General features: G+C 47.0%; 3 protein-coding genes across 4 annotated transcripts in view; 2 read left to right on the forward strand and 1 right to left on the reverse strand.

Annotated features, from left to right (window-relative positions):
* The first annotated feature begins 697 nt into the window (after positions 1-697).
* LOC134019252 (pepsin A-like) lies at positions 698-3,757 on the forward strand. The gene is made up of 9 exons (XM_062459944.1): positions 698-756; positions 869-1,010; positions 1,247-1,364; positions 1,767-1,885; positions 2,022-2,221; positions 2,449-2,562; positions 2,683-2,827; positions 2,956-3,054; positions 3,501-3,757. The coding sequence occupies exons 1-9, from the start codon at positions 698-700 to the stop codon at positions 3,636-3,638; spliced, it is 1,134 nt and encodes a 377-aa protein (XP_062315928.1). The 3' UTR covers positions 3,639-3,757.
* A 373-nt stretch (positions 3,758-4,130) lies between these two features.
* LOC134019253 (uncharacterized) lies at positions 4,131-5,918 on the reverse strand. 2 transcript variants are annotated; one of them, XM_062459946.1, is made up of 6 exons: positions 5,807-5,918; positions 5,347-5,658; positions 5,094-5,196; positions 4,845-4,963; positions 4,644-4,747; positions 4,131-4,523 (listed from the first exon to the last, which is right to left on the reverse strand). In XM_062459946.1, exons 1-6 carry the CDS (start codon positions 5,838-5,840, stop codon positions 4,329-4,331), a joined length of 867 nt encoding a protein of 288 aa, XP_062315930.1. In that variant the 5' UTR covers positions 5,841-5,918; the 3' UTR covers positions 4,131-4,328. The 2 variants fall into 2 exon arrangements, with proteins under 2 accessions (XP_062315930.1, XP_062315929.1); XM_062459945.1 differs by having other exon boundaries at positions 4,644-4,750.
* A 4,982-nt stretch (positions 5,919-10,900) lies between these two features.
* nav1a (neuron navigator 1a) overlaps positions 10,901-25,508 on the forward strand; it is an 82,927-nt gene continuing 68,319 nt past the window's right edge. The window contains exons 1-3 of the mRNA XM_062459955.1: positions 10,901-11,037; positions 15,750-16,681; positions 17,382-17,473. Coding sequence (XP_062315939.1) covers positions 15,777-16,681; positions 17,382-17,473 — 997 coding nt within the window. The 5' untranslated portion in view covers positions 10,901-11,037; positions 15,750-15,776. The remainder of the gene's footprint in view (positions 11,038-15,749; positions 16,682-17,381; positions 17,474-25,508) is intronic.

Genomic DNA, 25,508 nt, shown 5'->3' on the forward strand with positions numbered 1-25,508 from the left:
ATTATGGAACACCTTCACAATTACTCACATCTGATCCTATGTAATCTTAACATTAAAATGAAGTTTTTTAAACTTAATTACATTTACATTTTGTCATTTAGCTGACGCTCTTATCCAGAGCGACTTACAGTAAGTACAGGGACATTCCCCCGAAGCAAGTAGGGTGAAGTGCCTTGCCCAAGGACACAATGTCATTTGGCACGGCTGGGAATCGAACTGGCAACCTTCAGATTAATAGCCCTCCTCCCTCACCGCTCAGCCATCTGACTCTCTGATTTACATCATAAATGCATCTATGCATTCTATCTACAATAAAATGTAAGTTACGTTTTCTGAGGTTTATTTTAAGCCATTTGTTATCAATATCAACTATCCTGAAAATCGTAGCAATTTCTAAATGTTTCCATGTCCAAAACATTTATCATTTCAGATAAAAAATAAGTACTATAAGACCTTTCATTACATAGCCTTGCAAAAATATGATAAGATTAAAGAGCAGCTGGCTAGAGGTCTGTAAAAGAAGTAAAGTTAAAGATATCGCAATGTCAATAAATTAAAAGCTTTTTAATGACGCTATGCAAATGAAAAAGTTGATAACACATGATGTTATACGGTAGGACATTTCGTATATAAGGCCTGAATTATCCTGTTTGAACTTTACTCCCCGGGTCTAAAACCAGAAGCAAACCAACCAAACATGATGAAGTGGGCTGTCGTCCTGTGGGCCCTAGTGGCCTTCGCTGAATGTCTTCACAAGTAAGTCCTTGTCTTTTTACGTTTCTTTTTCTATGTTCTGTTTTCTACTTTCAAAACCCTCAGTAAATTATTATTTTTGTTTTATGCTTGTCTCTGTTCGTGTGTGAGCCAGGGTCCCTTTGATCAAGGGGAAGACCGTCAGGGAGAAGATGATGGAGAAGGGACTATGGAACGAGTATCGTAAGCAGTTCCCTTACAACCCCATGTCTAAGTTCGTCCAGGGAGGCAATGAGGCCATGACCAACGATGCTGATGTAAGTCCGCTATACACAGTGACAGGCTCCACTCCAAGTTCATCTGGTCCTTTCAAAACAAATATTTTTTAGATTTACAGAAATGAATACGGCCAATTAGCTATACATAACCAAGCTGGTCAGTATTGTTTTGTTTAAAGCGGAAAATACCTGTACAAAGAGTGACTATGCAGCATACTGAATTGTAGGGACCTTTTCTGTTGGTTCCTAACCTGACGTTCCTGTGTTTATTCCAGCTGTCGTACTATGGTGTGATCTCCATTGGAACCCCCCCACAGTCCTTCAGTGTGATCTTTGACACCGGTTCCTCCAATCTGTGGGTCCCCTCTGTGTACTGCAGCAGCCAGGCTTGCCGTGAGTAGACCTCGAGATTCCTTGGGTGTTTTAAATCATACCAACTTCAAGTTGACAGCTGCACCATAGGTGAAAGGCAAATACATATTTTGCACTTTGTGGGACAATGTAGTTCATCTTAATCTTAATCTTGATGTGGTAAAACGTGGAATAAAAGAACAGAAAAAGAATGAATACTCTTTTTTTCAACCCCCCTGTACTGAGATTTAGGTTGGGCAATGTCTGAATAAAAGCTAAGATATGAATCGATATCTCACCGAACAAGTCGAATTTATATTCTGAGGTGCTGTTTTTAAAGGAACACTTCAAAAAGGTTCTGCATAATACGTTTCCCCATAAAGGTCACTAGAAAGGCATGTTTCTGTTCTATTTGACATGTAACAACATTTTCATGTTTCACAGAGAACCACAAAGAGTTCAACCCACAGCAGTCCTCCACCTACAAGTATGCCGGTCAGAGTTTGTCTATCCAGTATGGAACTGGTAGCATGACTGGCATCCTTGCCTATGACACCGTCGAGGTGAGTCAAACACTCAGCGCAGCTCTGGATGCATTAGAACATTTAAGCATATGAAGGGTATGCTTGACTGAAAACTTGACTGGAAACCATCACCATCATGCGCTGAGAGACAGCCTCTGTCTCATTGTGTTCCCAGGTTGGAGGCATCACTGTGAGCCAGCAGATCTTTGGGCTGAGTGAGACAGAGGCACCCTTCATGGCCAACATGGTGGCTGATGGGATCCTGGGCTTGGCTTTTCCATCTATTTCCTCCTCTGGAGCCACCCCTGTCTTTGACAACATGATGAGCCAGAACCTGGTGCCCGAGGACGTCTTCTCTGTCTACCTGAGCGGAGGGTAGGTAGACTTTTGCGGGAGGGTTCCATGGGGGACTTGGTGGGTACGCAGCCTTGGGAGGGTGTGGAGTCTTGGACGGCTACAGGGCATTGGGAGGGCACAACGCCTTGGGAAGGTCCATAGGGAACATGGGAGGTTGTGAGGGGAAACGGAAGGCCGAAGGTGGCCACAAACATTTCTTCTGTAAACCTGATGTGTATCAACTTTTGACCTTTGTCCTCCCCTAGTGGCCAGTCAGGCAGTGTGGTGGTCTTTGGTGGCATTGACTCTAACTACTACTCTGGACAACTCACCTATATTCCCCTGACTTCTGAGACCTACTGGCAGATCAGCATGGACAGGTATGATAGTATAAGTTACACACACAGTTGAATGCTGCCTTGCACACAAATGACACTCAGTCTTCCAAATGCTGCGGTTTCCTTATCATCTGCTGTTTTGTTTTTTCTTATTATTTACAGTGTTACTATCAACGGGAATGTTGTGGCTTGCTCTGGTGGCTGCCAGGCCATCATTGATACTGGGACGTCCCAAATCGTTGGGCCAAACAGCGACATTGCCAACATGAACTCCTGGGTGGGAGCCAGCACCGACCAATATGGAGAAGTGAGGGTTTTTTTCTTCTTAATTTGTTCTCACAATCTCAACGCAGCAGTGCTAGTCTATCAACAGGGGAAAGCTAACTTCTTGAAAGTTAGGTACTGGTACTGTAACGTGGCTTGTTTCTCACCCAGGCTGTTGTCAACTGCCAGAGCCTTGGCAACATGCCCGAGGTGACCTTCACTCTGAATGGAAACGCTTTCACCATCCCTGCCTCTGCCTATGTGTCCCAGGTCAGCGCACTACCAGTTTGTTGTTCTGCACACACACTCAAACAGAGGGGCTCATTTCCGCGAAAATATTTCAACATATGGAAGAAAAAGAGGAATTACTTCACAGACTTTATTTGAACTCTCTCTCTCTGTCTGTCTCTCTCTCTCTCTCTCTCTCTGTCTCTCTACCTCTCTCTCTCTCTCTCTCTCTCTCTCTCTCTCTCTCTCTCTCTCTCTCTCTCTCTCTCTCTCTCTCTCTCTCTCTCTCTCTCTCTGTCTCTCTCTCTCTCTCTCTCTCTCTCTGTCTCTCTGTCTCTCTGTCTCTCTCTCTCTCTCTCTCTCTCTCTCTCTCTCTCTCTCTCTCTCTCTCTCTCTCTCTCTCTCTCTCTCTCTCTCTCTCTCTCTCTCTGTCTCTCTCTCTCTCTCTCTCTTTCTCTGTCTCTCTACCTCTCTCTCTCTCTCTCCAGAGCTCCTATGGCTGCAGCACCGGCTTCGGTAACGGTGGCAGCAGCCAGTTGTGGATCCTGGGGGATGTCTTCATCAGGCAGTTCTATGCCGTTTTTGACAGACAGAACCAGCAGGTGGGACTGGCCCCAGTCGCCTGATCAAAACCCTAGAGTCTCCAGGTCTCCATCACCAGCTCTAGTACTAGAGAATGTCTCATTTGTAGGTGTAGAAACTATCATCAGAAAACTCCTCAATAAAACTTAATGTTACATTTCAACCTTTGTTCGTCTTCATGTGTTTGTTTGCCTTTGTGATCTGATCCTGTTTATTGTGATTCAAATTTAAGGTTCGATCGAAATACAAATCCTTCAGTGGAAGAGAGTGATAGAACTATTGAGTTTCTGTACTGACTCTGGGGAAAGGCCATTGTCTTGGGAATGTTTCTTGAGGAACAGAAGACCAGACTGAGAACAGGGTCATCTAGCGTAACTGTAAAGGAAAAGGGCCTCAGGAGAGTTTTGGATCCACTAGCAGCTGATAAGAAGATGTGTGTAGGTGACCTGACGGAAAGATGTCTGAACTTCTGCTTTTATCTTTGCGAATGGAGATATCGTGTCGAGTGACAGACAGAAATCATAAAGGGACAGGCGGCCCATACAAACCTTTATCACACATTCAAACCCAGTGGCATTCAACAGATCAAAAAAGACTGAGAAAAATACCACCTCAAATAATTTCACACAAAATGAACTGTGTGTGCTGAATCAAAACAAACAACTGTATTTTTGGCACATAGAGTTCACAGAGAAAAGTTCAGGAATGATCATCAGGGGAATATATACAGTAGGTCAACAAACGGATAAGGAATCCTTTCCTACATGAGTGCTAGGTAGAGTGGAGTACTCCACAGAGTCTTGGTGCTCTGTGGGCAAGGCTGGGTCTTGGTCCTTGGCTCTGGGGCTATGAGTACGCAGGTTAGCATATAGCACTTCCTCCTTATGAGGTTTGAAGTCCACCGTGGTGTAAATTACACTGTTCAGCTCCTGGGGGGGACAATGAAGATGACAACAAATTATCAATACTGTTTACAACACAACGTAAATTCATTTAACATTGTTTTTACTAACTGAAATACAGATACAGTAGGCTTTTGTTTAGGCAACCTCTTCCACCCCAGTTGACAGTGAGTCACAGAAGGGTAGTCCGGATTTAGAACTTGCATGAACCTTGTGGTGGGGTGAGTCACATGTAGCTGCTCCAGTATTGTCTGCTTGTGGAAACATGCAATCAAACTTGGTACTCAGTTACAGATAGTAAACAAATAATCTTTCGATAAAAACGTCCAAATGCATTGTGCCGCATACTTGTTGCCTTTACTCTGCGACGGATCAAAACAATGGCTGCTGTGCTGATGGTGAGCAGGATAATGAGCAGGATAGTGCCCAGAGCTGCAGTCATGGGAGCAGACAGACCTACAGAAACACTGACACAACAAAACAAAGTTACAATGGTCTTTCCTACAGAGCTAACTTGTTTACTCCTTGGTTCATTGCCAGTGTGTGTGTGTGTGTGTGTGTGTGTGTGTGTGTGTGTGTGTGTGTTTGTGTGTGTACCTGGGACGGTTGTTCAGATTTTTAAACAAGACATGCTCGGAGGTGCCAGTGGAGGGCGTGAGGGTGGACTTGATTGGAGGTAGAGGCACGACACGGTTCACCTCTGCTTGGGGATTGGGTTGAAATCACTCTTACTGTTTATGATTTCAGTTTCCAATCCCTATGTTCTAGCCTGCAGGTTTGCCTATAGGTTTGATATTGTAACTTGGCATTGTAAACATTCGAAACAGAATATTACAACCAGACCACTGACCTTGAATTTCCACGTCAAAATCAACAAAGTGTCGGGGGTAACCCAGAATACTGCATCTGTATACTCCAGCATCCTCCAGCTTTGCGTTCGATATCATAAATTTGACGCCACCATTGTACCTGAAGATCTTTGTTCTGGACCTGAGACGATCAGGAACAACTCCAGTACTGTCCATCCGTTCAGAACAACCGTGTGTATAGAGTTTACAGCAGGTCTTTACATGGTTGTTGTAGTCAGCATGGTACTGCAGCGTCAACCAAAACTGTCCATGCCTCACACTCACCGCACTCACTCTCTCCGATAGAGAAACATCTAGAAACACAAACAGCAACATTACCATTTCTTACCCTGCCTACTTAAAAAAGACAACTACATCTTTGAAAAGTTTGTAGTTCAAGTTCCAAATGTAATGTCACCCTAAAACTGACTTTATGATCTGTTGAAAAATCGTCCACCATACCTAACATGAACACCAAGAAGAAAACGATCTTCATCTTTGATGAAATACAGCAACTGTTGAGGGCAGCCGTCTCTGACAGTGAGCTCAGTTTTGCGACTGTGGTTATGATCCCTCTTACTCACCAGAGAAAGAGGAAAAACATGCACAAATGGGACATTTGAAACTGGCTGATTAACCATTCACTTTGAACAGTGTTTACTGATGGCTCTGAAAATTGTTTCAGAATAACTAAATAGGTTAGATGTTGTGAAGTTTATGTTTAGAATTCAAATGATGGATTGAGTGAGGAAATGTCTTTCTTAAAAACTGCTCTGATTGCGCTCAATGTGTAAAGTTACCAGAATGACCAGAATACAAAGTGTCTCTAGCGCCATCGTGTGGCTTTTCCCAGCACTGGATGATACCACTACTTCAAAGCTTAGAATCTTTTAAAGATGCTGTAAAGCAAATTCCATGATTTGCTTCTCAATATATTATACATTCTCAGTATCATTACGTGTGAAATGAGTTGCTGAAAGTATGTACAAAGCTCTAAAACTTAGTCGCACTGAAATGTGGAGTTAGACTGTTGAACAGTTTCTCACCCGTTTTCAGCTCAGGTTTGTATAGGCGGGGAAAAACCCAACCTATCTACGTCACAGCCACATATCTACGTCAGATCACAGACGGTTTATATCACCTGCATTCTGTTACTCAGCTGGTACGACGCAAAGACAAAGTAATTAACACATAAAACACTCAGAGACTGCAGGTAGGTCTGTTTTGATATCTGCAATTGATTTAGCTAGTTGCTGCTGTTGTTGCTAAATTCAATAAATTTGAGGGAGCAGAGCTTCAGCTCCTTCAGGCGACACGCCCCCCCAGTATCAAGCAGAGAAGCCTGCTGATTTTCTCACGATTTCAAAGCCTAATTTAACATACTTGTCGGTGTTGTCATTCGAATTTGGATGAGTAGTCAACAACACATTCTTCTGTGGTGTGATGAACTCAAAACTCCTTTTCTATTCTGCTTTACAGCATCTTGAAGTGACTATGATGACTTCCATCATTATCATCTGGCGTAAAAGTAACCAGCCTTTAGATCGGGCACAGTATGAGCCCGATCCAATTAGCTGATTCTTGTGTTTAACTTGTAACCGCCCCCCTCCCTTCCCACCCTAAGTATCATTCTCTGTCTGTCCCGTTAGTACAGGGCCTCCACCCTGTGGGCCTCCACCCTGTGGGCCTCCACCCTGTGGGCCTCCACCCTGTGGGCCTCCACCCTGTGGGCCTCCACCCTGAGGGCCTCCACCCTGTGGGCCTCCACCCTGTGGGCCTCCACCCTGAGGGCCTCCACCCTGAGGGCCTCCACCCTGTGGGCCTCCACCCTGTGGGCCTCCACCCTGAGGGCCTCCACCCTGTGGGCCTCCACCCTGTGGGCCTCCACCCTGAGGGCCTCCACCCTGAGGGCTGAATCTGAGGCAGTGCCCCCCTGTTCACAGACAACATCTGAAGGACCCCCACCCCCACCACCCCCCTTGATGCCCCAGGATTGACTGTTGCACAAGTGGCCTATTGTGACAGCGTCTGTTAGGGTATTATTCACAGGGGGGGGGGGGGGCGGGGTTAGCAAGTCTAGGGAGCATCAGAAGACTGTGACTTAACCCCCCCAATCCACCACTCACTCACGCACACACATGCACACACACACACTTCTACCCATAATCCCTCTGTTGAGAGTCACTTCCCGTTTCTGAAAGCATGATTGCTTAGACAAAGCAACAGATCGTGTGTGTGTACGTGTGTAGAGGAGTTGGTGTGTGTGCCACATCTAGAGAGAGTTGACGCTTGGTCTTCCAGCAACAGGGGACAAAAGCACTTCAATGTGAGTATTACGAAGCAGAGCATATAATACTGTTAATTTGCTTTGTGCGTGACTACTGGAGTGTGTGTGTGTGTGTGTGTGTGTGCAAGCTTGCATGACTACTTGTGTGTGTTGCGGGGTCTGCGTGCGTCTGGGGGGGAGCAGAGCAGAGGGAACGCCATTCTGGCTTCATAAACATAGAGCATATGGCATCAGGGAGACAACAGTGTGTTGCTGCATTCAACTGATACGTTTTTGAATCAGACTGCAGTCACAATAATTCTTAGAATTTATTTATTTTTGCTTTACAGTGTTTATGTACAGTTACAGTAACACATTTTGCACTGTCTTCGGTTATTGTGCTGTGAATAACACAAAGAGAAATACGGTCTCTCTCTCTCTCTCACACTCCTTTCTGTCTCTGCTTCTCCATAACTCTGTCTCTTACAGTCTCTTCTACCCTCCTCTCCTGTCTGTGCTCTCCATCTCTATCCAATTCTCTCTGTGAGGGATTCGTTAGGTCTGAAGTGAGGCAGATTGATGATTGATCAATGCGTGATCAGCGAGAGAGCTCCTTGGCTGTAAGAGACTTCAGTAAGGTGGAAACATCCAGACTCCATCAAATCTGCATTCCAGTCTGCCTCTATATGTTGGAAACGGGATACGAGGAAGGAATCGAGGTTCCATGCAGAAAACCAGTTTATAACAACAGTGCGTCGTGAAACAGAAATGTTTCTGTCTTTAAATATCATCATGCGTGACGGTGTGTGTGAGAGGTAAAGAGAAGAGCGATGGAAAAGATGAGGGGAAGTGACATTGAAACTAAGGGCAGATAGTGGAAGAACAAGAGAGTACAAGTCAGACCGAGAAAGAGCCAATTGATATGGGACACTGATATCACTGCACTGTGATGCTGCAGCAGGAGGAGGCATGAGAGGCATGGGACTCCTGAGAATAAGAACTGTGCGGCCTCAGTACCGTGTCTTCCAAACACCCCCCTCCCCCCATCCTCCCTCCCTTCCTCCAAGCAGATGGAGAGGTTCTGTAAAACTACAAGTCCCATCTGTTCGATTCCTCCTCTATAAGATGATCCGTCCCACAGTCTGAGACTCAAGCTGCCTCTGTGACTGCGAAGTAAACAGGCTATATTAAGAGAAGTGAGAAGCAGCAGCCATGTGACTATTGCTGTGTGGCTTTCTGTACTAGGACAGGAGAATCGAGAAGTTCTATTTGAGGCCATGTCCGCTTTTAGATGTGTTTGTGTCTCTGTTTTATTTCTCTCTCTGGAGATGGGAGGAGGGGGGGTGTGACAGTGAGGTCACAGTGTGACAGGAAGCAGCGAGGGATGGTTGGGTCTGTCTCCCAGGTTGCTTGTTTATCCGGGCACGTATCTGACAGCCAGAATGGAGCAGTGCTGGGGGCGCGTGGCACGGCAGGCGCGTGGCACGGCAAGCGCGTGGGTCCCCGTCACACTTGTCCATCCCCTTCTCTGTCCTCTTGTCATTGACACGCCCTCTCTTCGTCTCCCTCTGCCTTCCCCATCCTTCCATTTATGTCCTCCACAGAGTGTGACAGAGAAATGAGGGGTCTTAGATCATTTCACGTGCAGATGGACTCTTTAATTACCACACACACGCCCACACTAATTGATGGTTGTATCAGCTTCGCTTTTTTTTATTGTACTTAATGGAAGCATGCTCTCTTTCACGCACACACACACACACACACTGTGTCAGCATTCTGTTTCATCCTGCTAATGGCCCAGCTCGCTTTAACGGAGCTCATATTTCACCCCCCAGTGAGAGCGAGAGAGCCTAGCCAACAGGTCCATTACTGAGAGAGAGAGATAGAGAGAGCAAAGAAAGGAGAAGAGAAAGTGACAGAGAGATACAAAGCAGTAGAGGGAGAGATAGAAGGTGAAACAGATAGAAAGGAGGGGATGGAGAAGATAGAGGTGGCCAAGCGAAGGGAGAGACTGCATAAACAGAGAGTTGGAGAGAGGAAGGGAGAGGGAGGAGAGAGGGGAAGGGAGAGGGAGGAGAGAGGGGAAGGGAGAGGGAGGAGAGAGGAGAGAGGAGAGAGGGGAAGGGAGAGGGAGGAGAGAGGGGAAGGGAGGAGAGAGGGGAAGGGAGAGGGAGGAGAGAGGGGAAGGGAGAGGGAGGAGAGGGGGAAGGTAGAGGGAGGAGAGAGGGGAAGAGAGAGGGAGGAGAGAGGGGAAGGTAGAGGGAGGAGAGAGGGGAAGGGAGAGGGAGGAGAGAGGGGAAGGGAGAGGGAGGAGAGAGGGGAAGGGAGAGGCGGGGATAAGGCTGCAGGCGTACTGCGGCAGCGGAGTGACGTTACAGACGAGAGGAGTGACACACACACACCGTCTCCCAGGCCTGCCAGCCTGCCTGGGTAGAGTAGAGAGAATCACTGTCACACACACACTCACACCAGGATGGACAGGATCCACACATACACCGTGCGCATGGAAAACGTGAGTGTATTTGTGCGTGTCAATCATTAACAGTAATGCTGATTTAAACAGGTGTCTTTCTGTGTGTGTGTGACATTTGAGTGTTGTCTATGTGTATGTAAGAGTGCTTGTGATCAGTTTGGTTAGCTTCTGTGCATGTTTGTGCCATCTGATTGCTGTCTTTTGGGAGTGAGTCCATGTGTCAGTGTGTAAGTGAGTCGTTAAGAGTTGCTGGTAGTTTGTACAGTACATAGAGCTTGAGAGATGAGGCTGGGGTGAGTCTCAGGGGTGTCCTGTAACCAGGGGTGATGCATGTCTGACTTTTTGAAGGGAGGAGATGACTCAGTGCAGCATGCGTAGAGCGGACACAGAGTGTGTGTGATCTCAGCACCAGGTCATCCACATGGCGAAGGTGTGTGTTCCCTGTGAGTCATCTGTGTGTGTGTGCCCAGGCTGTGTCGTGTGCTTGTCCCATACCATTCAGAACTAACTGTAATGAAAAAGCGTAGCGATTGTTTTTCCCTGCGTGCGTTGGTGCGTGTGTGAGACAGTCTGTGACAGTTTCATTCAATTATCTGCTACGTGGGAGGGTTAGGAATCCCACAATGCATTGTTAGAAAAAACATTGATTGACGTGTCTTCCTGTCAAAGATGCGAGAACTGATATCACTGAACAATGTCACTTCGAAAGTGAGTCACCAGAAGATCTGCTCCTCCAATTGGCTCAAAACCTTGACCCTGTTTGTCACAGCTTCCTGTCTCTGGGAAAACCGCAGAGCCCTCGGCCAATCGCGGGGCAGCGGTGAGGATGCAACAGTGATCCAGGAAAAAACACAGCATTGTTCCTCGGACACCGGCTGACTAGGACCTGGCTCTCACGCGCTTATCACGGCTCGGCCCGCTTAACAGAACCCTCGAAGGACACACACGCAGGTAGGTCGCTCCTTTGGGACTGGGCCACCTAGGGCTTGTTCTAGATTCTCAGGACTTATCACCAGTATGTCATCAAGTTTTGAAGTAGCGTTTTCAAAAGAGTAAGATGTAGTGTGGGCTGTCAGTGTCTTGCGACCTAGCGTGTGTTACCATTACGTTACCATGAGGATCAGCTGCTTTCTGCTTCTCGCCTGCTTGGTGCAGGCGGCTGTTGATGCTGTTGTGTGTGGTTAGTGTGTCTGCTGTTTGTTTACTTGTACAGCCTTTAGGCTGAGGCTGCTCTTGGCTCCGGAACATTGATCTGGGGGATCAATGTGAGCACAGAGAGAGCGCTGGGAGAACACACACACAGACACACACACACATACACAGCAGACACACATAGCACACACACACATAGCACACACACACCTAGCACACACACACACATAGCACACACACACACATAGCACACACACGATTCAGACACACAGTCACACGAGTCTCCTCGAGCAGCAGTAACAGCCTTCATGTAAAATAGGCTCACCTCCAGTGGGCATTGATTGCTTTCGTGCTGAGTCACCGGGCTTCTCTCTCTCTCTGTGTGTGTGTGTGTGTGTGTGATTAGACTAAATCCAGTTAGACTGGGTGGGACACGGGACAGGCGAGGAAAGGGGGATGACTACTTAAGTGGTATAATATGATTAAAAGGTGACAGATTTAACTCTCCTCGTCTCTCCCCTGCTGTCTCTCTTACCTCAACACTGTTTACACTTTACCTTGTCTGTATTCCAAACCCCAGACAAAGACACCGTGGTCAAATCTAACTTTAGGGCTGAAGTGTACTGCAACAGAATTGTATTTTTTTGGCACATTTAAAAGGTTACAGTGTATACTCCACCACATGACTAACACTATCGCTGTGCGCGGGGAATTACACGTGATGAGAGGGAGCAGTAAAGATGAGGTTTGCTGGTGGTGCTGTGTAACACTTTGGCCACTAGATGGCAGAACATAACAGACCAAAAAAGTGACATTGATACACAAGACGATAATATGGTTAGTTCCTGTAAAACAGACAAAAGCAATGCATGTCTACGATAGCCTGGCTTTGAAGATGAACTGAGGTCACAAGCCTGACTTGACGATACTTAGAGCTAATACACAAACACAGTACTTCCATTGAATTAGCCTACTGCTGGTCTTTAGAAGTGAGCTAGCATGCATAACACAACAGCCTCAACTAGAATTTTGAAAGATGCAGAGAAAAAAAACAAACGCACGCACGCACACACAGACAGACACACAAACCCACCATCTGAGCCTCCATGTGTTTGTGTCTATTTGCCTGGGGTTGAATCAGGACTCTGGCATTCCCACTGGGAATAGAGCATTTCCATACAGATAGACTGCGGCACCACACCACACCTGTGTTCCTGGGAACTCAAGCAGGAATTCTAGCAGACAGACTGGAATTCTGATGCTTATTAGTGGCGTCTGCACAGAGGTCTTCCCTAGGGACGAGAAGAGAGAGAGAGGACGGAGGAGGGGAACGGGAGGGAGAGGGTCAGGGAGGCTAGGGGAGAGAGATGGAGGACAGGAGGATAGATAATGATGAATGTCCACGTCCTTCTGATTGTAGTAATGTTGTAACTGATGACTCACTGGTGTGTGTGTGTTGTGTGATGTTGCATCTCCTCCTCTAAGCATGACGAAGCACAAGGACCTACAGTAGAGACCTCCTCTGCAGAATTAAAGACGAGTGTCAATCTGTGTGTGTCTCTGTGTGTGTCTCAGTGGGTGACTCTGTGTGTGTCTCTGTGTGTGACTCTGTGTGTGTCTCTGTGTGTGTCTCTGTGTGTGTCTCTGTGTGTGACTCTGTGGGTGACTCTGTGTGTGAGGGTCTGTGACCTTGCTCTCTACTCAACCATCACGGCCACTGAGAGAATCCAACATACAGTTTATACTAAGATAAAGCCGTGCTTTACTGAAGACAGCTTTTCAAGAAGACTCCTTTCACAAAAGTACACTTTCGGACAGGGGAAAGAGGATGGTGGGTTAAAGCCATGACTCTGTTGACAGCTGCAACAGCTGTTCACCAGCTCTGGTTGATCAGCCCATGTTCAACAACACATACAACAACATGTTTATGGCCTTCAAATACTTGCGGGTGAAAATATACTTGCGGTTCCGATTATTTTAAACAGCCTGGTGTTTTACAACCGTGAAATCTGAAAGGATACAGTACAACAGATGTTGCAATTAGGGCCTGCGTATAGAAGTATGTTTATCCTGAGTGTTGGATACGCTGGAGATTATATGCATCTGCCGTTTTGGCCATACTGAACAAGGTTATGGTTTACAAAAGACAACTTGGTTTAGTGCGTGTTTACATATACATGAGTGTGTCCTTATGCAATTCGGATGTAACCAACGTCTCGCTATAGAGTTGCCGATAATGCTGCAGCTGTGTGTAGAGAAACGGTTTAAACGGCTTTTGTGAGGTGGTCTAGAGGTCAGTAGTGAATGTAGGCCTACGTCTTCAGTCATCACAGTCATCCCTCTCTCAAGCGAATCTTTCCTCTCTCAGCTGCAGAGGACCACGAGGCAGTCCCAAATTACACGATATTACATTAAAATTGAATCTCATAGGCCTAGATAACGGCTGGCGGGGACAGTCTCACAATGTCAGACTACTGAAGGTACAGAAGGCGAATTTCTGCTGTCTGTAAACCATCGTGTGGGGAACAAGAACTAGAACAGGTAAAGCAGAAAAATGCTGCGACACAGATCTGCGTCACATTTAGCTTACCTATTTGTTCTACTGCCGTGGTTGGATGGTTAGCAAGAAGGCGGCTATGGATGATGCACACCAGTTGCAGTGAAATAGGCCATTGACAAGAGCGTAGAAAAGGTATAAATGTGTGGACATAAGTTACGTTTATTTACCACAACTTGGCTTGAGGTTTCAACAAGTGGTCTTTGGATATGTGCAGATATATTTATCGAAATCTATGAAAGCTATCGCTACACTGTAGCTACCGTAGGAAACGGTCACGCTATTGGTTGACAGTCTGGGTCAAGGGTTTGTGGGGCTGTTCATGTTCAAGTCTTTTCATTGTGTTTTCGTAATTTGTTCAAGTCATAATCATTGTTGTATTTTATACTACGGGTTGTAAGTCGCTGATTGTCTAGGGCAGTGTTTGGGATTTTTTTGGCGACGTCACCATGACCTAGCCTGGTCCTAACCAGACTCTGGTACATTGCATTTGTACAGAGTCTGGCCTCGCTCCATTGACAAGCGTTGACTTCCTTGTAGGCGGGTACTCTGTTGAAGTTTAAAACTATTGGATCTGCCCAGAGCCACTCTTATCTGCCATAACCAATCGCTAGCGTTCGCCTTAGCCAATTCCTTCACCACTACTGTAACAGAGCTAGCTGCCGTAGCTGGAAAATCAAACTGTTCCCGAAACCCGTGGGGAGGAGGGCCACAACATCATGGCCACCAACAAAACTCAGCAAAACGTGTTCTTGCTCCGGCTTTAGCTGTTGGATATTCGGCAGCGTTTCCATAACGGACCGAATGGCTTTGCTCGCATCTTTCTCCGCCGCCATTACGGAACTACAACACAAACTAGCGCACGACATCAACGTCATCGTTCTCAGCCACTCCCTCTGTTCGCTGATTCGCCGGTAGAAAATCAACCTGAAAAATCTGACTTACGTACCCCATGGCCAGACCTATGTACAGAAGCAAAAGTTACAGAGGGGAATCAGGGGATACACATTATATCAGGCCGTTTTTTTTTCAGCTGATATCATTTGTACCCCCTCCCCTAACATGCAAAGAGTCTGTCAATGAACACAGAAGTTACAGAGGAGATACACATTATATCCGTTTTTTCACCCGATATAATGTGTATCCCCTCTGTAACTTCTGTGTTCATTGACAGACCAACTCTGATACCAACGTTCAATACTGAATACCAAGATCAATACTGATACCAACGTTGGTATCGATACTATCAATACTTTAGATCGATCCGCCCACCCCTAGTACCATTTCTAGCTTTTGCATTGTCAAGTTCATAATTAGCACTTCTGAGGTCGTGCGGTGTATGGGACACAGGTTTGCCATGGGGCATTGCTGTCTCTTCAGAAAGGCAGCGTCGATAAAGACGAGAGTCATTTGACGCTGGCTTTGACAATAGTGGGTTGGATACTTTGGTATGAATCCTTTTGAACTCGAGTCAATATTGCTAGGTTTGCAAAGTTTAAACCTTTAAATGCTTCACACCAGTTCATCGCAACTTGACATTGTTTTGTGGTGCTTCTGTACGTGACAGTGAGAAAAATGTAAACGCAGAACATTGAAATATATTGATAACAGGCAGTTCACTGTAGACGTTGCGTTGATTTTCCCCGAGGGGTGTGTGGAGCGCAAGTTTCCAACTCCTAACTGGCAAATCACGTTACACGGAAATCCCACGGCTTTCTGAAAATAAGACGATCTCGTGCTGTACCATGACTCAATTCATTGGATGTCCTAGACCACGGCCCTCACATGCCATTTCTTATCCACCCAAATACCATGGGCAAGTCCCATGCCATGCTTTTTAAAACGGTCCATAATTCTTAGTCATTATCTTATGCACATGTTGCAATGTCAGCAACGTCTTAATAACTTGCTCCAACCTATCTCTTTCTGTGTCTTCCCCCCTTCTCTCTTTTAGAACCAGTGGTAGTTATCCAGACCAGTGATGAGTGTAAATGTGAAGTCCCCCCCTCGGGCGGCTCCCTCTTCAGGGATCCCCCTCCCTCGGAGCCTGCTCCCTTCCTCTCCCAAAGGAGACTCTCGCCTTCAGACCAGCAGCCTCCCTCGACCCTCCACACACAAATCTAAACAACTCACACCCACACAGACACCCACACACTCTCCCAAACTGTCCGCAAGGAACACCGGCATCCCAGGGCCCTCCTCCAAGGATCTTCTCAGGGATGCCACCCTGAGGAACAAGCTCCTGCAGCAGGCAGCTCTACCCGTTCCCCAGGCCTCACGCTCGGCCTACAGCAGTCCCCTGACTCAGCGCAGGGAGCCTCCGCGCTCCAGAGACACACTGGACTTGGGGAAAGTCACACACACCTCAGCACACGTAGCCACATTCCTCCCATCGTACACACCCCCACACACAAGCACACACACTCCCCAGAACAGTAACCAGAACAGATATACCTGTGCTAACAGGAACCAGCAATGGGGAGACAGCAACCTCAGTCCCCAGTTCCTGCCAAGGAGAAGGGAAAATTACAATACCCACACCCAGGAGGAAGGAGGGAGCCCAGGGGACAGAGGGGATGATGAGGACCCTCCTGAGCCAGTCCTTGTGGAAGACCGGTCATCTAGATTCAGCAATGACAACCTGCGGCCTCCTCCTCCTCTTACCTTGACCCCTGACCCCTCCTTCAGGGGTCGAAGTGGCTCCAGTAGCCAATCGGATGAGGAGATGGGAACCCCAGAGGACCTGAGTCCTGTCGTGTCTCCGACCCAGATCACTCCTCAACCTATCACCTTGGCCCAAGCTCCCTGCCAGCAGAGAGAGACCCCGCCCACAGACACACAGACACCCAGAGTCAACATGGCCACTGTGGCTCCCTTCAGATACAGGTGAGCTTTAACGACTGTCTCTCTGCCGCTATCCCTCTCTCTCTCGTTGTCCTCATACACACACACACAGGCACTAACCTTTCTGCTCTTTTTAATTCCCCCCATCTCAGCCCTCCTCTCTATCTATGGATCCCTACATTTCTCCCCGTCTCACCCGGGTTGCAGACATGAGACCAGTCACACAGATCCTTTAGGACATCTCAGATCTATACTTCAGCATTGTATACACACACATGGGAGCACTCACACACACACACACACACACATATACTTGTGCTTTTTGGAGCAGAGCTGATTGTTATAAGTGTTCACTGGTTAGCCTGCAGGCCCTCTTCAGAAAGGAATGTTACTTCCACCCCCGTCTTTACAATTTTCTCTGGTTTTCTTTAAACAATAGTCAAGTAATACTAGTGTAATAGTAACAAACCATAATCTCAAGTAACAAACCCAATTTCATGGCACGTTGTGAATTTGAAATGGAGTGTTTCAGATCAACAATGGAATCATTGACTTCAAAGCACTATTGTGCAGCATATCTAAATTGAGAATCAAATCCATTTGTACCGAGTCACAGAGAAACCTCTGTCATGATCTGTAGAGTCTGATTTGCAAATGAACGAAATGGAAACTGTTCAGTCACTGAGTGTGTTGAGGAGGGTGAGCGGTCCCGGTGACGTGACGGTGAACGCTGTTCTCGCAGGCTGCAGGTTCAGGAAAGAGATGTCTCAGTGGAGGAGCTGAGCGACTGTTCCTCTGGATCCATCGAAGTCTGCTGCGAAGACCTAACGCTCGGTGAGTACACACACACACACGCACACACACACGCATGCACGCGCACTCATAAACTCACACGCGTGCACGCAGATAGGATATGCCTCAGGTTTCAGAAATAAGATGAATAGACTCGGAATTGACAATAAGGACATGCTTCACTCACTTACCTCCAAGCTAAGAGTCAGACCCACCATGTGAATGAAGCTAGCATTCAGTGTCGGTCACGTTTGGAGTGTGCTGGCCTAATTCCCTGTGTGTGTGTGTGTGTCTGCCCGTGGCTCTGCTGACTATACAAGTCTTTGGATGGAGAGATGGAGGAGGAGGAGAGGTGAATACATGGATGGATGGATGGAGAAAGAGAGGGCTTTGGGTGTTGAGATGGAAGGACATAAAGGAGGATATGGGTCAGAGAAAGACTATATTTTCCCCTGCAAGGCTATCAGGCACATGCTCACTCATGGAAATGTTTGAACTGAGACAGGAGCTGTCAGATTCTCTCTCTCTTTGTCTCTATCTCTCTTCCTCCCTCCTTCCTTCTCTCCTCGTCCTCATTAACCTGAAACACATGATCCTGCCATCCCTCCAGAATTATGGTTCCATCCAGACCCCCAGCTCTGTGCTTTGATGTGGATTATATTATGGGGCAGTGAGGGTAAAGAAAAGTACGACTTTAATATCCATGAAATCATTCCGTTTGATGTGGACTTAATGAGGGGACATCAATATTTATAACAATTATACTTTTGATTTTAGCTCTGTTCTAGGACACTTAAGAGACCTTTAACTCCCCCGTACATACCTCTTGTGGACCCATGTGACCTCTGCTACCCCCCCCCCCCCCCATCCTTTTCTATAGCCTTGACAGGCTATGAACTAGAAGGACATTTTACTAACTGATTTGTCAGACCTGACTTACAGTAGCAGTAGTTTCCATTTTTACATGTTTTATAGTTTCACATCTGGGAGGACCAAACGTTTCCTCCCCTGTCAAACCATTTCCTCTGAGTCGTCTGTTCAGTGTCCTGAGATGAATCTGTTTCATATTATGGAGGAGGGGGGTGATTGATGACAGGTTGTACTGTATTTTGAGAGATCAGGATACAGGTCATTAATACAGTTTTACTCATCTTTGGGTTTATGAGACTCACCCCCTGCTATTTTCCATGGACAAACCTGGCAACCCAGGTGATTTGTATGTTCTTCATATCCTGAGTTGGTGGCGTCCCAATGCAGTATACCACTGCTGACAAACCACCAGGAAATACATGTGTATATCCAGTGTTTGCTGGAGGTATGGCAATCAGTGTGGGGTCGGAGAAGGGAAGGGAAAGGAGCAGAGTGTTTTAGGTACAGAAGGAACCTGCAGGAACTCAGGGTTGGAGTTTGGATGTGTGAGTTTTTCGGCCCGGAAGAGGCGGTCCTTGACGAGTGTTGGAGAGCAGAAAGACCCTCCCGGCAGGGTCCCACGATGCTGCCTGGACAGGCAGGGGAGGCTGAAGCTGTAATAACTATCATTTACACATGAGAGGGAGGAAAGAGAGTGGGAGAGAGGGGAAAGAATGAACAAGGGGATGTCAGTGGGGTGAGGGTTCAAGTTTATCTGAGACAGGCAGGCAGACAGGCAGGCAGGCAGACAGGCATTCAGGCAGACAAAGGCACAACATTACAAACCCAGTTTGTCGTGGTCAGACTGGCAGTGATAGGTTTATTGGCGGTTAAACCCATAGATTTTCCAGGACATTTAATATTGAGCGTTTCTGGCGGCATCAGACAATTAGTGAACTCCTCAGAGACCAGCTCCCCCTCTCCACCAGCAATCTGTCACCCCACCCTGCACCAACTGCCTCAACCTCTTTACAACCTAAACCCTCTTCCACCCTCCACCTCCACCCCTTAACCCTGGCAAGGCTGTACAATATCAGTTAGACCTGTTATAGGATATAGATTTGATAGTGATGACTACAGCTGCTATTTAAAATTCTGGTAGAACTTCAGTAAGAGTCTCAGTAGTGTCTGTCAAGAGGTTACTTATTCATTATCATGACAGCAACGAAGAGAATTACCCAGCGGCTAAAGCACAACAGCTTGATTATAAACATATGTTGAGAGATTATGAATAGTAGATATCTATCTTTAATATGGTTCAGTTTCAATCTGACCATCTTTCCGTCGGATTGATTTCATATTACCGTCAAACCTTTAGATGTATTGGTTGCTATCAAGATGTGAAGTTTATTTTGGCAAATATGACAAAGTGCTTCTCAACAACATTGCCTACACCATCTTTAATATAATTCCACCATATGTTCTTTCAATTACCCCAATGCCCCCCTGACCTTGAGATTTCCGAGATGTTTTTCTTGTCTGTGTGTGTGCCCGTGTGTGTGTGTGTGTGACAGTAAACAGATGTGGCTTTGAGAGTTAGTTGTGTGATTCGATCTCTGGATCATTTTTCTTTTGCTGTCTGAGGAGTGTCTGAGTGTCCCTGTGGAGCTCCCACACAGTCTGTCAGCTGTCACACACACACGCACGCACACACACACACACACACACACACACACACACACACACACACACACACACACACATGCACGCATGCACACATGGTCACACACAAGTTGCATGATATACATTTTTCCATTCCAACACACAAATAAATACACACAAATGTACACACAAACTGAGCGTCTGGGATTTATAGCTCATGGTCTGAGAACTGCATTTTCAGCGATATGAGGTAAAACCTCTCCTTCCTGTATTGTTCCTTAGCCAACAGAGAACCTCCCCCTCTCTCTCTCTCTCTCTCTCTCTCTCTCTCTCTCTCTCTCTCTCTCTCTCTCTCTCTCTCTCTCTCTCTCTCTCTCTCTCTCTCTCTCTCTCTCTCTCTCTCTCTCTCTCTCTCTCACACACACACACACTCTATATCTTCTTCCTCTATAACTAATCGACAACCCATACTACAGTTGGCTTAGAAAGACTAATTCAATCAGGACACTGTTCAAGACCATATAAATGAAAAGCACATTTCTGAAAGAAGACAGAACTGACTTCAGCTGCATGAATGTGTGTGTGTGCTTGTATGTGTGTGTGTGCTTGTATGTGTGTGTGTGGGTGTGGCCTTGTTTGCGTTTTAGTAATAGAGTTACTGGCCCAGTAGAAAGCTCTAGATCTTAGTGGTCAGATAATGGCCAAAATGCAGGTGGAGAACTTGAGCCAGCAGAACGCAGGAGAGAGCACTCTCTCTCTCTCTCTCTCTCTCTCTCTCTCTCTCTCTCTCTCTCTCTCTCTCTCTCTCTCTCTCTCTCTCTCTCTCTCTCAATGCAATTAGTTTAATGTCTGTGTATGGTTAAATAAGCGAATTACGTTGCATGTACTGTATTCAAGCCATTCTATATATTACTGCAACACTCTTTTTAAAATATTGAATCAATTGAATTGACAGTATTTTGGTTCCACTGATGGTTTTATCTATTCATGTCTAGTCTATAGGAGGGACATTATCCAGTTTATTGAATATTTCCATCCGTTTATTTATGTGGTCCGTACAGTTGAGTACGGACCCCCGCCCTCACACACACATAAACACACACAAACATACTCCTACCCGCTCCATATCGACCACAGCCCATAATAATCCTCTCGCTCCAATCTCACAAGGGGGGGTTATATGCTGAGTGGGCAGAGCTGACTGGTGTATGGACAGCAGTGCGGTTAGATGATCAGAGCAGAGCAGGTGAGCGTGCACCTCCTGAGCGTGTGGGTGGAAGTCATAGGGAAGTCAACACAGTTCAGCTCTGAGCCAGACCTCTCAACCAACCCTGAGCCTGTGCTGTCAGGTCCTGTCAGGCTAGGTTGCCAGTGGGCCGGTGAGGTGACCCAGTCCAGTGACTGTCAGGAGGTCTCGCTGGGATCGTAATGGAGGCACCCTGTCATAACATTACACTGACACCACGTCATTTTCCGTCTATCCCTATCCCTGTCTCTCTGTCTTTCTCTCTCACTCACAGACACACACACACACACATGCACACACCACATGTGCGCTAGCATGTACACACACACACCACACACACCGGACATCTAGCCTAGATACTGCAAGACATTGCTTGGTCGTCCACTCCTAACCCCATATCTCTTTCTCTCTATCGCTCCTGAGGGCTCTACCCTGCAGGGCGACTACATAATGGCTGCACATATTAGCCGGTGAGAGGATGGAGGGATGGAGGGAGGAAGGAGAAAGGAGAAAGGAGTGGGAGGATAGGGGGAGCGGGCATACGTGAGAACTGGGCCTGACCTCTGTGATGAAACTCCAGGAAACTGAATGATGGGCCCAGTCATGTGTGCACCGCCTCTGTGTCAGGCCACACACACACACACAAACAATATAGCGACCGGTAATCAACCAGTCAGTTAAATGACCCATGCCGTGCCTTACCCCACATACACACAAAAAAAACACACAATCAGGACACAACACACGCTAAGGACAACACACTAAGGAAAGAAGTGGCCATTATCAAAGTACATGCTTTGACACAACGCTGAACGGACTAACAAGAAATTGTTCCTTTCTAACACACACCTTCACATGCGCGCACACACACACGCAGAGAGAGCGCCCATATGACTAACATCACTTGCTGAGGCACACACGCCATGCTGTAACCAGGCAACCAGGCTCTGCAGCACAGCATTGTGGGATACCCCTGGGAGGTGTGCTGAGAATGTCAACACTGAGGCGGGCAGGGAGTGTCTACAAAGACCAGGACAGGGTATAAAACAGGATATCCTCAACTAAACTCATAGTGTTGTTTTTGGCTAGCAGATATGTGTGTCATAGCTTATACTGGATATCATACACTGGATATTATTCTTCAATGTACACACACACACACACAGAATACCCAAACAGATACCATAAAGTGCAAGGTTGTGATTCTTATTTTAATGAGCTTTGAGGGGCATCAGGATGTGTGACTCATGAGTGTCTGAGAGCAGAGTCACACTCTGACAGAATGGGGTTTTGTTGGCTAAAGATTTGTCACTTCAGAGTCAGGCGCTTGTTTGGCAGATTCATTGTTCTCACTGGGATGCTCTCAGTCAGCATGGCATGTATGTAGGGGGACTGTTCAACAGACCCATATGACTCACACTGTATCCACACAAGCTAGGACGCATGCACTGGTGACACACAAACACACACTTCAACATGATATATATATATTAACAGGATATATCCAACTAAACTCATATTATTGTTTTTGTCTGGCGGTTGTGTGTCATAGGCATAGCCTACAGCTAGCGTTATCCTCGGTGTGTCACAGTCTAGGATATTGTCCTGGGTGTCCGGTGAGTCTGTGAGTGAGCCTAGCGCTAGCGGATGTAGGCTAACAACAGTAACACACAAAGCCGGACCTGGGACAGGATATCCTCTCTCTGTTTGACCGGCTTCCTGTCTTTCCTCAGGTCACGTCTAGAGATCCTCACCCCTCTTCCTCACCACTCTTCCTCACCCCTCTCTTCCTGATCCCTCTTCACAGTCTTCCACAGTCACAACGTCAATTGGCACGGCCGGGAATCGGACTGGCAACCTTCAGATTACTAGCCCGATTCCCTAACCGCTCACCCACTTGACTCCCAACCCTTCCCAACCCTTCCACTCTCCCTCACCTCGGCCACTGCCCTTCACCCCCACCCCCACCCCCCTACACACACACACACACACACACACACACACACACACACACACACACACACACACACACACACACACACACAACAGTAAAGAGGGCAGGGGAGAGAAATAATAACAAGATAGAGAAATATGCACCAACTGAGAAATGAAAAGTGAGAGGGAGGAGAGGGAGAAGAAAGAGGGAGTAGGAGAGTGGGTGAGAGAGAGATAGAGTGAGAGAACAGCCCATCTGTGTTAAAGAACTGGAAGTTTTCCTTATGTGATGAGTTATGATCGGAATTAGTCACATTCACAGCTACATAACTTCTGTCTCCCCCTCTCCTTTTTCCTCCTCCTCTCTCTCCCTCTTTCCCATATCCTTTGCTCTCCTCCTTTTTCCATTTCTCCCCATTCCTCTATCCTCCTTTGACCCCTTCCTGTTTCTCATTTTCTCTCTCTCTCTCGGTCTGTGCTTCTCTCATCCTACACTGTCCATTCCCTCTCGCTGTCCGACCCCCCCCCCCCCCCCCCACGCTGCCCCCTCCTCCCCACCCTGCTGATGTCCTTCAATGTGTCTCAGTCTCTGTCTGCCCCTTCAGCTGACTCATGACGTCTGTGACAGCAGGAGCTGTTTGGAACACACACACACCCTCCTCCATAGCTCAAGCTTTCACATAAGTTATTTGTGAGGCTGGAGGGTGAAATCTTTACCAAAGATGGCCAAGTTGTTGAAGGTTGTAACCCAGGTTGTTGAGGGTTGTAACCCAGGTTGTTGAAGGTTGTAACCCAGGTTGTTGAGGGTTGTAACCCAGGTTGTTGAAGGTTGTAACCCAGGTTGTTGAGGGTTGTTACCCAGGTTGTTGAGGGTTGTAACCCAGGTTGTTGAGGGTTGTTACCCAGGTTGTTGAGGGTTGTAACCCAGGTTGTTGAGGGTTGTAACCCAGGTTGTTGAGGGTTGTAACCCAGGTTGTTGAGGGTTGTTACCCAGGTTGTTGAAGGTTGTTACCCAGGTTGTTGTCGAGGTTGTAGTCCAGGTTGTTGAGGGTTGTAGCTCAGGCTGTAGTCCTGGTCGTAGCTCAGGTTGTAGCCTGGCCTGCTGGGTGAGTGGGTCACTCTTTAGCAGGGTGATGAATGTGGAGTCTAACCCTAAACCTAATGCTGCATGTGCTGTTGGCTGTCTTCACACTCCAGCCTGTGTACCTGCTGGGGCTCCCTCATCATGGCTGCTCTGATCTCAGTCCAGACCTGCGGTCCACCACCACTGACTGACGCACTCGTGTGTGTGTGCGCGGTTGTGTGTGTGTGTATTTGTGTTGACCTGTGATTATCTCTGTCACTGTGTGTGTGTGTAAAGGTGCCTGTGTGTGAGGGCTGTGAGTGCAGCTAAGGGTAAGTGTGTGTGTATGTGTGTGTGTGAATGTCTGACATATATTTAAGTCTGACTGTGGAGCCACAGTGACGAGTGCGAGGACAATCAAGCAGCTGTTTACTGCTAACGGCTCTGAGACAGCCCTCCCACCTGAGTGTCTGAGTGTGTGTCGGTCTGAGCACGTATGTTTTTAATGAGTGCATGTTTGTGTGTATGTGTACTGTATGTTTACGTGTGTGTGTGTGCGCGCTGTATGTATATGTGTCTGTGTGTGTGTGTGTGTGCGTGCGTATTTATTTGTGTGTGCATGTAGATGTTTGCGTGCTTCTGTGCCTACACACAGGCCAGGCCTTGTACACTACCTCACTAGTGAATGACCTTAATGCCTCATCAGGGAGGAATAGAGACTGAAGCAGTGGCTCCTACTGCCTGTATAGCCCCCCTGCTGCCCTTCTCCTGCCCCTCTACTGCCCCAGAGAGCCCCTACAACTGTCACCAGAGCACTGTGTGTGTGTGTGTGTGTGTGTGTGTGAATGAAAGGGACCTGAACATTGGGCCATTATTAAAGCAACTTCAACTAATAAATAGTTTTAGCTTGGAAACATTAAACCAAGCACAGCATAAGTTACACCCGGTGCTCCTGTGTTTCTTACCGTGCCACACACACACACACTCACGCACACACACACACTGCCGCTGAGCGTTTTAGAGGGAAGACGGCGCCAGTTTGGTGGACTGGTTAAAGACACACCTTTATTTTTCCTTTTTCTAAAGTATGGCTTTAATATTTGCTGAGGAATGCAAGCGAACAGGGCATCGTTTGTTTAATCTGGAACCTTCTTAACTGATTTATGCAAATATAACAGCAACTGGATGGCGAGTGCCAAATGGAGCGTTGGTGTTTTGAATACTGGTTTTAACAGTCGCAGGCTTGGAGAGCAGCTGAACACAGCTGTAAGTTCTGTGTCTGTGTGGAGGACAGGGCCGGTGTAAGTGCTGTGTCTGTGTGG

This window comes from Osmerus eperlanus, chromosome 4, assembly GCF_963692335.1.
Source record: "Osmerus eperlanus chromosome 4, fOsmEpe2.1, whole genome shotgun sequence".
NCBI lineage: Eukaryota > Metazoa > Chordata > Actinopteri > Osmeriformes > Osmeridae > Osmerus > Osmerus eperlanus.

What these genes read in the sequence shown, in the direction of transcription:
- LOC134019252 (XM_062459944.1), top strand. Translation starts at nt 698, where the DNA reads ATGATGAAGTGGGCTGTCGTCCTGTGGGCCCTAGTGGCCTTCGCTGAA. An exon ending in TTCGCTGAATGTCTTCACAA is followed by an intron (nt 757 to 868) that starts GTAAGTCCTTGT and finishes TGTGTGAGCCAG; the next exon opens with GGTCCCTTTGATCAAGGGGA. An exon ending in CTGCAGCAGCCAGGCTTGCC is followed by an intron (nt 1,365 to 1,766) that starts GTGAGTAGACCT and finishes CATGTTTCACAG; the next exon opens with AGAACCACAAAGAGTTCAAC.
- LOC134019253 (XM_062459945.1), bottom strand. Translation starts at nt 5,840, where the DNA reads ATGAAGATCGTTTTCTTCTTGGTGTTCATGTTAG. An exon ending in CTTCTTGGTGTTCATGTTAG is followed by an intron (nt 5,659 to 5,806) that starts GTATGGTGGACG and finishes TTGTGTTTCTAG; the next exon opens with ATGTTTCTCTATCGGAGAGA. An exon ending in TCGCAGAGTAAAGGCAACAA is followed by an intron (nt 4,751 to 4,844) that starts GTATGCGGCACA and finishes TGTTTCCACAAG; the next exon opens with CAGACAATACTGGAGCAGCT.